Source organism: Pongo abelii, chromosome 3, assembly GCF_028885655.2.
Source record: "Pongo abelii isolate AG06213 chromosome 3, NHGRI_mPonAbe1-v2.0_pri, whole genome shotgun sequence".
Lineage (NCBI taxonomy): Eukaryota > Metazoa > Chordata > Mammalia > Primates > Hominidae > Pongo > Pongo abelii.
Window position 1 is genome coordinate 208,362,023 of NC_071988.2, and position 11,873 is coordinate 208,373,895.

Below are 11,873 nucleotides of genomic sequence, written 5' to 3' on the forward strand. Positions count from 1 at the left end.
ACTTGTATAATATGTACTTGTATGGCATAAAAGTATGAGTAATAATATCATACATAGTCATATTTTGGTGATATATTTTACAAGGAATATACCAATGCATTTGAAAGCCATCTGCTATTAATGTTGCTCATACTTTTTAATGTTTCTTCTCTACAGCAGAATCATGAGACAGACTTTGCCTTGTATCTACTTTTGGGGGGGCCTTTTGCCCTTTGGGATGCTGTGTGCATCCTCCACCACCAAGTGCATTGTTAGCCATGAAGCTGCTGACTGCAGCCACCTGAAGTTGACTCAGGTACCTGATGATCTGCCCACAAACATAACAGTGTTGAACCTTACCCATAATCAACTCAGAAGATTACCAGCTGCCAACTTCACAAGGTATAGCCACCTAACTACCTTGGATGTAGGATTTAACACCATCTCAAAACTGGAGCCAGAATTGTGCCAGAAACTTCCCATGTTAAAAGTTTTGAACCTCCAGCACAATGAGCTATCTCAACTTTCTGATAAAACCTTTGCCTTCTGCACAAATTTGACTGAACTCCATCTCATGTCCAACTCAATCCAGAAAATTAAAAATAATCCTTTTGTCAAGCAGAAGGTAAGATGAAAACGTCTATTGTTACTAATGTTTTTAAGTCACTTACCCATCCTTAGACTTACTATCTAAATATCAGGGTAAAAAGAGGAAGAAATTTGATCTAATCCAGTTTGCCGCAAATATTGCCATTACAATAGAAAATGCTTCCAAAAGAGAAAATATACTCTTAAATCAGTTTCATCCTTAATTTTCAGTGTTTGCCTCTCTCGCTTTCTCCCATTAGAAATAGAACTTAGATGCAAGAGATAGAAGTAATGAACAGAGAAGAATCAGAATATCCCATAAGAACATGGAAACTAAACTTTCAGTGCTGCTGATTTAGCATGTGAAGTCATGACAAAAGTCTTGAGTCCAAATTCTGACTTAAATAAAATTAACAAATTGATACAATGATCAAGTGAATTGTTCAACTAAAAATTACCTGCTCCTGGTTTAAGAAATCTCCTCAGTGGCTATTTCAATGACTTTTTCAATAGTGGTGTCACTTTTTCAATGATTCCTTTTTCTTTTCAACACTTTGCTTGAATTTTATTTTTTTCTTTTCTTTTCAGTTGATGTTTAATAATTGCACATATTTATGAGATACAGAATGATTTTTCAGTATGTGTATACAATGTGTAATGATTAAATCAGGGTAATGATCATATCCATCATCCCAAATGTTTCTCATTTGTGTTGTGAACATTGAAAATACACTCTTCTAGCTTTTAAAAAATATACAATAAATCATAGTTAACCATATTCACCCTACAATGCTTTAGAGCACCAGAAAAAAAAAAAAACGCATGTTTTTGTTTCTAAATCTGAGGCAATTATTAAGTGCTTTTCTTTAACCAAAGCGATTTTCAAGTTATTTCATTTTATGGCCTTATAAAAAATTGAGCATTGCTCTTCCTCAGATGCCAAGAATAATGTACAAATGTAAATATGCTGTGAAACATAAAGTGATTTGCTCCCTAGCTATTTTAAATCTTTTCTTGGGTCTTCTGAGAGTCTAATGTGGATGAAATATCGTCGAATACAAAGGCCTCAAAATCTGGCTAGAGAAATCATTGCAAAATATTATTTTTGTAAAGACTTAAATTTAAAAACCTGCTTCTCGTTAATAGAGATTACATTAGATTTTGCCTTAACTGGTATCGCTTTCCCTTACCTTTTGCCTGAATTTGAAGCGTACATATTCAAAAGTAGCAAGGGGTGATAAAACATCCCACAGTACTGATAAAGCAAACAAAAGTTAATATTCTGTACTAGTCATGATTCAAAATTTATGTAATATGACTCTTTCTCAGTATAAAAATCTATTTAAAATTTCATAGATGGCAAAATTCTCATGCTTTTTAAGAAAACATTCTGTTCTTTTTTCTGATACTTATTTTCAAGGTTAAAGCATGACACTGTGTGTTTGATAAGCCATGTGAAAATTTCTTGCATCATAAGTAAAAGGTTATGATAAATAAGTTCATAAATTAGCAATGTTCCTTATATCATAAATAAGCTTAAATCTTTTTTATTTTGGTAAGAGAAATAAAATGATTCTTGAAGTAAGAAATAAAATCCTTCCTACAATGGTATACATCACAAAGATTATAACATAACAAAGATTAATCAGAACAAAGATTTTTTATTATGCTTACTGTTAGTATTCTACAGAATAATAGAAAGGTGTTGATTTTGCTGTTGAAATATTTTTCAGATGTACTTACATTTAAAAGAACTGTTTTTGACAGCAAGACTCTAACATATGCATATTATTTTTTCCCTTCAGAATTTAATCACATTAGATCTGTCTCATAATGGCTTGTCATCTACAAAATTAGGAACTCAGGTTCAGCTGGAAAATCTCCAAGAGCTTCTATTATCAAACAATAAAATTCAAGCGCTAAAAAGTGAAGAACTGGATATCTTTGCCAATTCATCTTTAAAAAAATTAGAGTTGTCATCGAATCAAATTAAAGAGGTAAGAAGTAAGGTAAAATTATTTTGCATTCTGCCTTTGAGGTGGATAGTCCCTATCTGTGTGACATACACAGGAACGTAACGCTCCCTAGCCTTTGCCTGTCTTCCAGCAATCCTTCCCACCCGCTGCTTGGGGACGTTGGTGTCATCCTCCTGAGAGCTCAGGCAGCCCCAGGAGAGGTCGGGAGAGGGAACTCTGAAGTCCTGCAGCACTGGGTGGGACCCCTTAACATCCTTAACATCTCTGAGTCTGCGTCCTCACTTGTAAAGTGGAAATAGTGCTCTCACACAAACTCTCTGACAGAGTTATTAATTAAAGAGTACGATGGTCAAGAGCCCCAGGTTCACAGCTGGGTTAGCTGGCTTGGTCTCAGGGCTTTGTCTTTTAACAATCATGGTATCAGGCAAGTTATTCAAGTTCTCCCTCTCCAGCCTCCCAGCTTTCAAATGGGTGTGATAATGACTGCTTCATAGGACTGTGTGGTAAAGAATTTAGGACCGTGTCTGGCACAGGCAGTGCTCAGGAAATGATCAGCAGCAGTATGTTGTTATAAAAACCTTCCTATAATAAAGTCAGCTTAAATAACTGACAGGACTGTCTCTTTTTGGAATAATGATCTTCAAGCTAATCATTTTCTGTCACAGGAGAGCAACAACTATCTGGACCGGTGGCACAGGGGTAAAATAATTTACCAAGACAGTTGCAGGTGGAGAAAGGCACATTTATTAGTGAAAGTAGGAAACTACATTGTGAGAAGGCAACGGGCATATCAGCAAGAGAAGCTGACTGCAAAGAAACAAAGGCTTGTTGGGGATTTTACAGGATCATGTTTATGCTGTGTGCTGAAGAGGGCTTTGTGCTGTGCTGACAGCGCCCGGGTTGCAGTGGCCTAACTCGCGGGGGCTTGGTGATAGCCGGGCGCAGGAAGATTGTCAGTTATTTGCACAGGAGGGCTACATGTCCCGGATCATGAAGAAAGACAGACTAATAACTTACCTGCTCTTTTGCTTTCAGTAGTCCCACCAACTGACTACTTTTCCCTAAATAGGACTCCACATTTTCACATACAGGTTTGTCTGTATTTTACATTCATTTTGTTCCAGGCTATAAGACTACTGGAAATCCTTAATTACAACTCTATTTTTTTTCAGACATAAAAATAAATGGCGTACAAATTTATCCTAAGATATTAAGATGTTTTGTGCAAGCTCTTCATTTTATTTTTTAAACAGCATTTTTCTATGATTAAGACATTTATTGTAGTAATCTTATTAAATATATGAATAAATGAGAAAATAATAATAAGGGGTGATTTTTAAAAATCACTCAAATGTCCATAGTCAGAAACAACCACTGTTAGCATCTGGGTATATTTATCCCTGGCTTTTCTCCAAATAATTATAAGGAAAAACAATAGCTTAAATTCTTACTGTACTGAAATTCACACTGTTTTTCTAAATCCTTAAGGCACTTAACTGTGTGTCAAGTGCTGTGATAAATTTTTAAAAATATTTTATGTATATAGTATTTTTAATCAATATTTTATTTTATTTTATTTTTTGAGACTGAGTTTCGCTCTTTGTTGCCCAGGCTGGAGTGCAGTGGCACAATCTGGACTCACTGCAACCTCCGACTCCCGGGTTCAAGCGATTCTCCTGTCTCAGCCTCCCGAGTAGCTGGGATTACAAGTGCCCGCCACCATGCCTGGCTAATTTTTGTATTTTTAGTAGAGACAGGATTTCACCATGTTGGCCAGGCTGTCTGAAACTCCTGACCTCAGGCAATCTGCCTGCCTTGGCCTCCCAAAGTACTGGGATTACAGGCATGAGCCACCCTGTCCAGCGTAATCAACTTATTCTTAATTGTCATTTTCACAAAAGAAAACTGAGATGAAGAAAGTTTACGTGACATATCTCAGGCCCCACAGGATCTACCTGGGACAGAGCTGGGTTTCTGGCTCACTTGGACGGGAGGCCCTGCTCCTAACAGCTATGCTTTATCACCCTCCAAAGATCATGATGTCTCCTGCTCTTTAGATCTAATATTATATCATGAACATCTCCCATACAATTAAGAAGCATTCCAAAGCTTAATTTTAATGCCTGTAAAATAGTGCTATCATGTAGATTTATCATACTTAATTTCATAGTTTTATACTTTGCATTTTAACTCATTTGTTTATGATAAAGCACCCTTTCTTCTACACTTCTCTCTCTTTTTTTGCATTAGCCCTACTGTCCCCCAAGTGACACATTACAAATCAGAGCCCCCTCCAGGCTGGGTGCAGTGGCTCACGCCTGTAATCCCAGCACTTTGGGAGGCCGAGGTGGGGGGAGTGGATCATGAAGTCAGGAGTTCGAGACCAGCCTGGCCAACATGGTGAAATCCCGTCTTACTAAGAATACAAAAAAATTAGCCAGGTGTGGTGGCGGGCACCTCTAATCTTAGCTACTCAGGAGGCTGAGGCAAGAGAATCGCTTGAACCCAGTTGGCGAGGGTTGCAGGGAGCTGAGATCGCACCACTGCACTCCACCCTGGGGGACAGAGCAAAACTCTGTCTCAAAAAAAAATAAGAAAAAGAAACAGAAACCAGAGCCCTTTACTCCCCTGGCGGTTTTGACTGCCGGAACTGGCCTCCATCCTCTCTGGATTCCTCTTCTCCCACCTGCTGTTCTCTTGTCCCCAGAGTGAGTCCCAGAACAGCCAAGGCTCTGGTAAGGGTGTGGGACGGAGCAGAAGGGAGCTGGAAAAACACGATAGTAAAATAAAGTCGGGAGAAAATCTGGGTGGAAAGACGAGAGGGAGAGCTGGAGCTCAGAGTTCCAGAAAGGAAAGTGTGCTGTCACCGCCTCATCATAAAAGCCATCCACTCCTTCCTTCCATGAGGCTCACTGAGGACAGCGGCACCAAGACAGAACCAGGAACTGCCCCAGGAGTGACTTCACGAGCAGTTTATTCATTGCAATTGTTCTCATGGTGATAAAAAAAAAAGTACCAGGAGATTGATCCTGGACTGGAAGGTCGGAGAAGGCTCCCTGAAAAGGTGGCACCTAAGCTGAGGCTGTGAATGCTGAGCAGAAGTTAGCCAGTGGCCAGGGGAGGTCAGAGGCCGGAGTAAGAGGTGGGTGCTACAGGAACCGAGTAAGGAAGGACTCGTGCATTAGAGGAAGGCAGAGAAATGCTCTGCCCACAGGATGTGGTGAAGGGTGAGCGGAGATGGAATAAAGAACTGCATCCGGCCGGGCGCAGTGTCTCATGCCTATAATCCCAGCACTTTGGGAGGCTGAGGTGGGCGGATCATGAGGTCGGGTTCAAGACCAGCTTGGCCTACATGGTGAAACCCCGACTCTACTAAAAATACAAAACTTAGCAGGATGTGGTGGCGCATGCCTGTAATCCCAGCTACTTGGGAGGCTGAGGCAGGAGAATTGCTTGAACTCGGGAGGTGGAGTTTGCAGTGAGCCAAGACTGCACCACTGCACTCCAGCCTGGGCAACAGAGTGAGACTCCATCTCAGAAAAAAAAAAAATGCCTTTCAACAGCCTTACAAAGTCTGTGCTCTTTTGATTGTTAACCTCTTTTTTTTTCCTACTTTTAGTTTTCTCCAGGGTGTTTTCACGCAATTAGAAGATTATTTGGCCTCTTTCTGAACAATGTCCAGCTGGGTCCCAGCCTTACAGAGAAGCTATGTTTGGAATTAGCAAACACAAGCATTCGGAATCTGTCTCTGAGTAACAGCCAGCTGTCCACCACCAGCAATACAACTTTCTTGGGACTAAAGTGGACAAATCTCACTATGCTCGATCTTTCCTACAACAACTTAAATGTGGTTGGTAACGATTCCTTTGCTTGGCTTCCACATCTAGAATATTTCTTCCTGGAGTATAATAACATACAGCGTTTGTTCTCTCACTCTTTGCACGGGCTTTTCAATGTGCGGTACCTGAATTTGAAACGGTCTTTTACTAAACAAAGTATTTCCCTTGCTTCGCTCCCCAAGATTGATGATTTTTCTTTTCAGTGGCTAAAAAGTTTGGAGCACCTTAACATGGAAGATAATGATATTCCAGGCATAAAAAGCAATATGTTCACAGGATTGATAAACCTGAGATACTTAAGTCTATCCAACTCCTTTACAAGTCTGCGAACTTTGACAAATGAAACATTTGTATCACTTGCTCGTTCTCCTTTACACACACTCAACCTAACCAAGAATAAAATCTCAAAAATAGAGAGTGATGCTTTCTCTTGGTTGGGCCACCTAGAAGTACTTGATCTGGGCCTTAATGAAATTGGGCAAGAGCTCACAGGCCAGGAATGGAGAGGTCTAGAAAAGATTTTCGAAATCTATCTTTCCTACAACAAGTACCTGCAGTTGACTAGGAACTCCTTTGCCTTGGTCCCAAGCCTTCAACGACTGATGCTCCGAAGGGTGGCCCTTAAAAATGTGGATAGCTCTCCTTCACCATTCCAGCCTCTTCGTAACTTGACCATTCTGGATCTAAGCAACAACAACATAGCCAACATAAATGATGACATGTTGGAGGGTCTTGAGAAACTAGAAATTCTGGATTTGCAGCATAACAACTTAGCACGGCTCTGGAAACATGCAAACCCTGGTGGTCCTGTTTATTTCTTAAAGGGTCTGTCTCACCTCCACATCCTCAACTTGGAGTCCAATGGCTTTGATGAGATCCCAGTTGAGGTCTTCAAGGATTTATTTGAACTAAAGATCATCGATTTAGGATTGAATAATTTAAACACACTTCCAGCATCTGTCTTTAATAATCAGGTGTCTCTAAAGTCATTGAACCTTCAGAAGAATCTCATAACATCAGTTGAGAAGAAGGTTTTCGGGCCAGCTTTTAGGAACCTGACTGACTTAGATATGCGCTTTAATCCCTTTGATTGCACGTGCGAAAGTATTGCCTGGTTTGTTAATTGGATTAACGAGACCCATACCAACATCCCTGAGCTGTCAAGCCACTACCTTTGCAACACTCCACCTCACTATCATGGGTTCCCAGTGAGACTTTTTGATACATCATCTTGCAAAGACAGTGCCCCCTTTGAACTCTTTTTCATGATCAATACCAGTATCCTGTTGATTTTTATCTTTATTGTACTTCTCATCCACTTTGAGGGCTGGAGGATATCTTTTTATTGGAATGTTTCAGTACATCGAGTTCTTGGTTTCAAAGAAATAGACAGACAGACAGAACAGTTTGAATATGCAGCATATATAATTCATGCCTATAAAGATAAGGATTGGGTCTGGGAACATTTCTCTTCAATGGAAAAGGAAGACCAATCTCTCAAATTTTGTCTGGAAGAAAGGGACTTTGAGGCAGGTGTTTTTGAACTGGAAGCAATTGTTAACAGCATCAAAAGAAGCAGAAAAATTATTTTTGTTATAACACACCATCTATTAAAAGACCCATTATGCAAAAGGTAGGTAAACATTGTGAAATTTTAAGTGTGTACTTGCTTTTCTATTAAACTTTTTTTTTTTTTTTTTTTTTTTTTGAGATGGAGTCCTGCTCTGTTGCCCAGGCTGGAGTGCAGTGGTGTGATCTCAGCTCACTGCAGACTCCACCTCCCAGGTTCAAGTAATTCTCCTGCCTCAGCCTCTTGAGTAGCTGGGATTACAGGCACGCGCCACCAAGCCTGGCTAATTTTTGTATTTTTATTAGAGATGGGGTTTCCCCATGTTGGCCAGGCTGATCTTGAACTCCTGGCCTCAGGTGAGCTTCAATTAAACTTTTAAATATTACCAATATTACTCACAACTCAAAGAATTTTTAAAATAAAATTAATAAAAAAAACCCTGAGTTTCAGTAACAGTTTAAACTCTACAGAGTATTTTTAAATATTTAAAACTCTACAGAGTAAATTTTAAATTTAAAAAACTCTACAGAGTAGTGCTTCTGGCTGTTAAAAACTGTATATTAATTCTTCAATACATTTCTTTACTTAGATTCAAGGTACATCATGCAGTTCAACAAGCTATTGAACAAAATCTGGATTCCATTATATTGGTTTTCCTTGAGGAGATTCCAGATTATAAACTGAACCATGCACTGTGTTTGCGAAGAGGAATGTTTAAATCTCGCTGCATCTTGAACTGGCCAGTTCAGAAAGAACGGATAGGTGCCTTTCGTCATAAATTGCAAGTAGCACTTGGATCCAAAAACTCAGTACATTAAATTTATTTAAATATTCAATTAGCAAGGGAGAAACTTTCTCAATTTAAAAAGTTCTATGGCAAATTTAAGTTTTCTATAAAGGTGTTATAATTTGTTTATTCATATTTGTAAATGATTATATTCTATCACAATTATATCTCTTCTAGGAAAATGTATCTTCTTATTTCAGGCCTATTTTTGACAATTGACTTAATTTTACCCAAAATAAACATATAAGCACATAAGAACATTGTCTACTGATAAATATACAATCAGCCACTGAGCCTATGACAACTTAAGGAGTCTTAAAACATTCCTCATTTTAAGAAAAGTTAAGAGTTCTATGAGGGTTTGTGATGATCTTTTTATATTTTGGATGCACGTAGAATGAAAGATAATTGTTTCAGTGGGTATAATGCTATTTCCTTTGTAAAAGAGTAGAATATATACCCATATTTTTAACAAGTTTAATTACAGTATTTTTTCAATGGAAAAACTTTGTATTTTAGTAAGTACTTGTCTCAGTGTTGATTTTGTTAAATGTTAAATATTTTTTAATATGCATACCCAAGGGCAGAAAACATTTGCAATTCATTTTTATTAGTTAGTGAGATGATTATTTGAATGAATATTGACTTGTATTTTCCTGAGATATGAGTTTCTGCTGTGGGAGGGTAGAAACAATTCTCTTACTAAAAGTATTGTAGGCAGGCTTGCTTTCTGAAGGCTAATCAGTAACTGGCTTTGTGGAAACAGAACTTTCCTCCCACGGTCACAGACTCAGGAGACGGCATTGGCGAAATCACTTGGTCCCACTGGGATTCTTTGACTCCTGATCTTGAAAATTATGGTAATAAATGCATCTTAGATATTCCTATATAATTAGTGATGATGATCGCTGTATAATATATTCAAAGGAATGTATTATTTTACCAGAAAATAATATGCTACGTATAAGGTAGTCCTTATCTAGAAAGACTATTTTTATTTTTGTTTTTTTGTTTGTTTGTTTTTTATTTGTTTGTTTGTTTTTGAGACAGAGTCTGGCTTTGTCGCCCGGGCTGGAGTGCAGTGGTCCAATCTCGGCCCACCGCAACCTCCACCTCTGAGTTCAAGCTATTATCCTGCTTCAGCCATCCAAGTAGCTGGGATTACAGGCATGTGCCACCATGCCTGGCTAATTTTTGTATTTTTAGTAGAGATGGGGTTTCACCATGTTGGCCAGGCTGGTCTCGAACTCCTGACCTCAAGTGATCCTCCCGCCTTGGCCTCCCAAAGTGCTAGGATTACAGGCGTGAGCCACTGCACCCCGCCTTTTTATTTTGTTTTACAATACAACAAAAAATTTTTAGTTTTACAATAAAAGAGAATCTGATTATTGGAAATAGACCTGAATAGCTTTTTGAAATATTTATAGTTCTAGTATTTAAAGAGAAACCTGAAATTATAAGGCTGAGTTAATTTCTATACCTGAAGTGTTCATTTGTCTGCTGAATTCAGGGAGCATTTGAGATGTCATATTTTGGAACTTTGATTTAAATAGTTCAGTATTCCCAAGGCTGAGTTCCATGACTCTGGAATGAGAAATATCCACTGTACCTCTGGTTCTGAAGAGTCTATAGTCAGCCAACACTGTGAATGTGTGGAGGACTAATTGTCACTTTCATGTTATTTGCCACCCTGACAGCTGAGACACTGCTTTTCAGCATTTTAGTTAAGATTTGCTTTTTAACTGTGAAATAATCGTTTTATTTTGGCATTATAAAATAAAAATCACAACTTCTGCTTTTCTTATATGCTTTGTGTGTTATCAATATTCTCAAATATTCATAAGATATTTTAAATAAATCATTGTGAATTAGTAAATATATCATTGCTTAATATGTCATATATCAATGCTATTTAATATATAATATCTATATTTAATATATTGATATGTTACTGGTGGAGAGTGTCCAGGTTCTTGGTGCTTTGAACAAAGAATTGGACAAAATGCACAAAGAATGAGGCAACAAAAGCAGAGATTTATTGAAAGCGAAAGCACACCCCGCAGGGTGGGGGCAACCCAAGCAAGCAGCTCAAAAGCCGGGTTACAGAATTTTCTGGGGTTTAAATACTCTCTAGAGGTTTCCATTGGTTAGTTGGTGTATGCCCTATGTAAATGAAGAGGCTAAAGTGAAGTTACAAAGTTATTTACTTGTGCACCCTATGCAAATGAATAGCTGTCATAGCTAAGGTAGAGTTACAAAGTTATTTACCTGGTGGTAGAACGTTGGGGTTTTTCCATTTGATTTAGTTCTAGGAAGCCTTTAGGTTCCCTGCCTCCAGACCCTATTCTCCTGCCTCAGATATATCAATGACATATTCCATACATCATTAAGTTGCTTAATATTTAAGAGGTTAAGATGCACAGGTAATGACCTCTAAATGAACGCCAATAAAACTAGTAAAAGGTGTAAACTCTTGACTCCTATCTGACCTTGGTAGGAAGTAACATCCAGAACTTCTGCAGGCTGTCCTGTGTAATTGTTCTCAGGAGGAACCCTTGTCCCTGGGGTTTGAGAGAAGGGGATTGAGGAAAAGGATGTTTGTCTGACCTCTTGTTTGATTTGCCCAAGTGACTTGACTTGTTTGAATCCTCTCAGGGTGCCATCATGTTACCTGTTCACTCCAACTTCTTCCTGTTTCTCACATTGCAAAACAAAACCCAACTGAATCAACACTGAGTTTAAAATAAATCTTGGTATTTAGGTTGTACCTAAAAATGATAACTTTTAGATTGTAATCAGAGGTAGATGCTATCAATTTATTAGTGAGGAGGGGAGGAGTTTTCAATGCCACTTAGTTAACAATGTCCATTGTTCAAATATACATCTTAGGTTGTAAAGGAGACTCAATGGTAAGTTATAGTGACCATTGAAAAATGTAAAGGGGCTTCAAATCAAGAACTTAGAAGGAATTTCTTGCAATCCGTTGAGACACAAAGCAGATTAGTGGTTGTCTGGACCTAGGAACAGCAATGGGGAGTGGCTCAAATAGGTGGAAGAGACCTTTTTTGGGTGATGAAAATGCTCTAAAATTGGGTTATGGTAATAATTGTACAACTATGTAAATTTACTGAAAG

At 38.3% G+C, this 11,873-nt stretch overlaps 1 protein-coding gene across 9 annotated transcripts in view; it reads left to right on the forward strand.

Moving 5' to 3' along the window:
• Positions 1 to 10,617, forward strand: part of TLR3 (toll like receptor 3) — a 28,219-nt gene extending 17,602 nt beyond the window's left edge. For 3 of the 9 annotated variants that reach the window (XM_063723759.1, XM_063723757.1, XM_054554849.2), the window contains 5 exons: positions 157 to 604; positions 2,373 to 2,564; positions 6,163 to 6,393; positions 6,586 to 8,015; positions 8,542 to 10,617. In XM_063723759.1, the coding sequence (XP_063579829.1) occupies positions 164 to 604; positions 2,373 to 2,564; positions 6,163 to 6,393; positions 6,586 to 8,015; positions 8,542 to 8,770 (2,523 nt within the window). In that variant the 5' untranslated portion in view covers positions 157 to 163 and the 3' untranslated portion in view covers positions 8,771 to 10,617. Of the gene's footprint in view, positions 1 to 156; positions 605 to 2,372; positions 2,565 to 6,162; positions 8,016 to 8,541 lie in introns of all 9 variants that reach the window. The other 6 variants (XM_063723756.1, XM_024246548.3, XM_002815350.4 and 3 more) reach the window with 3 other exon arrangements.
• Positions 10,618 to 11,873: the final 1,256 nt, after the last annotated feature.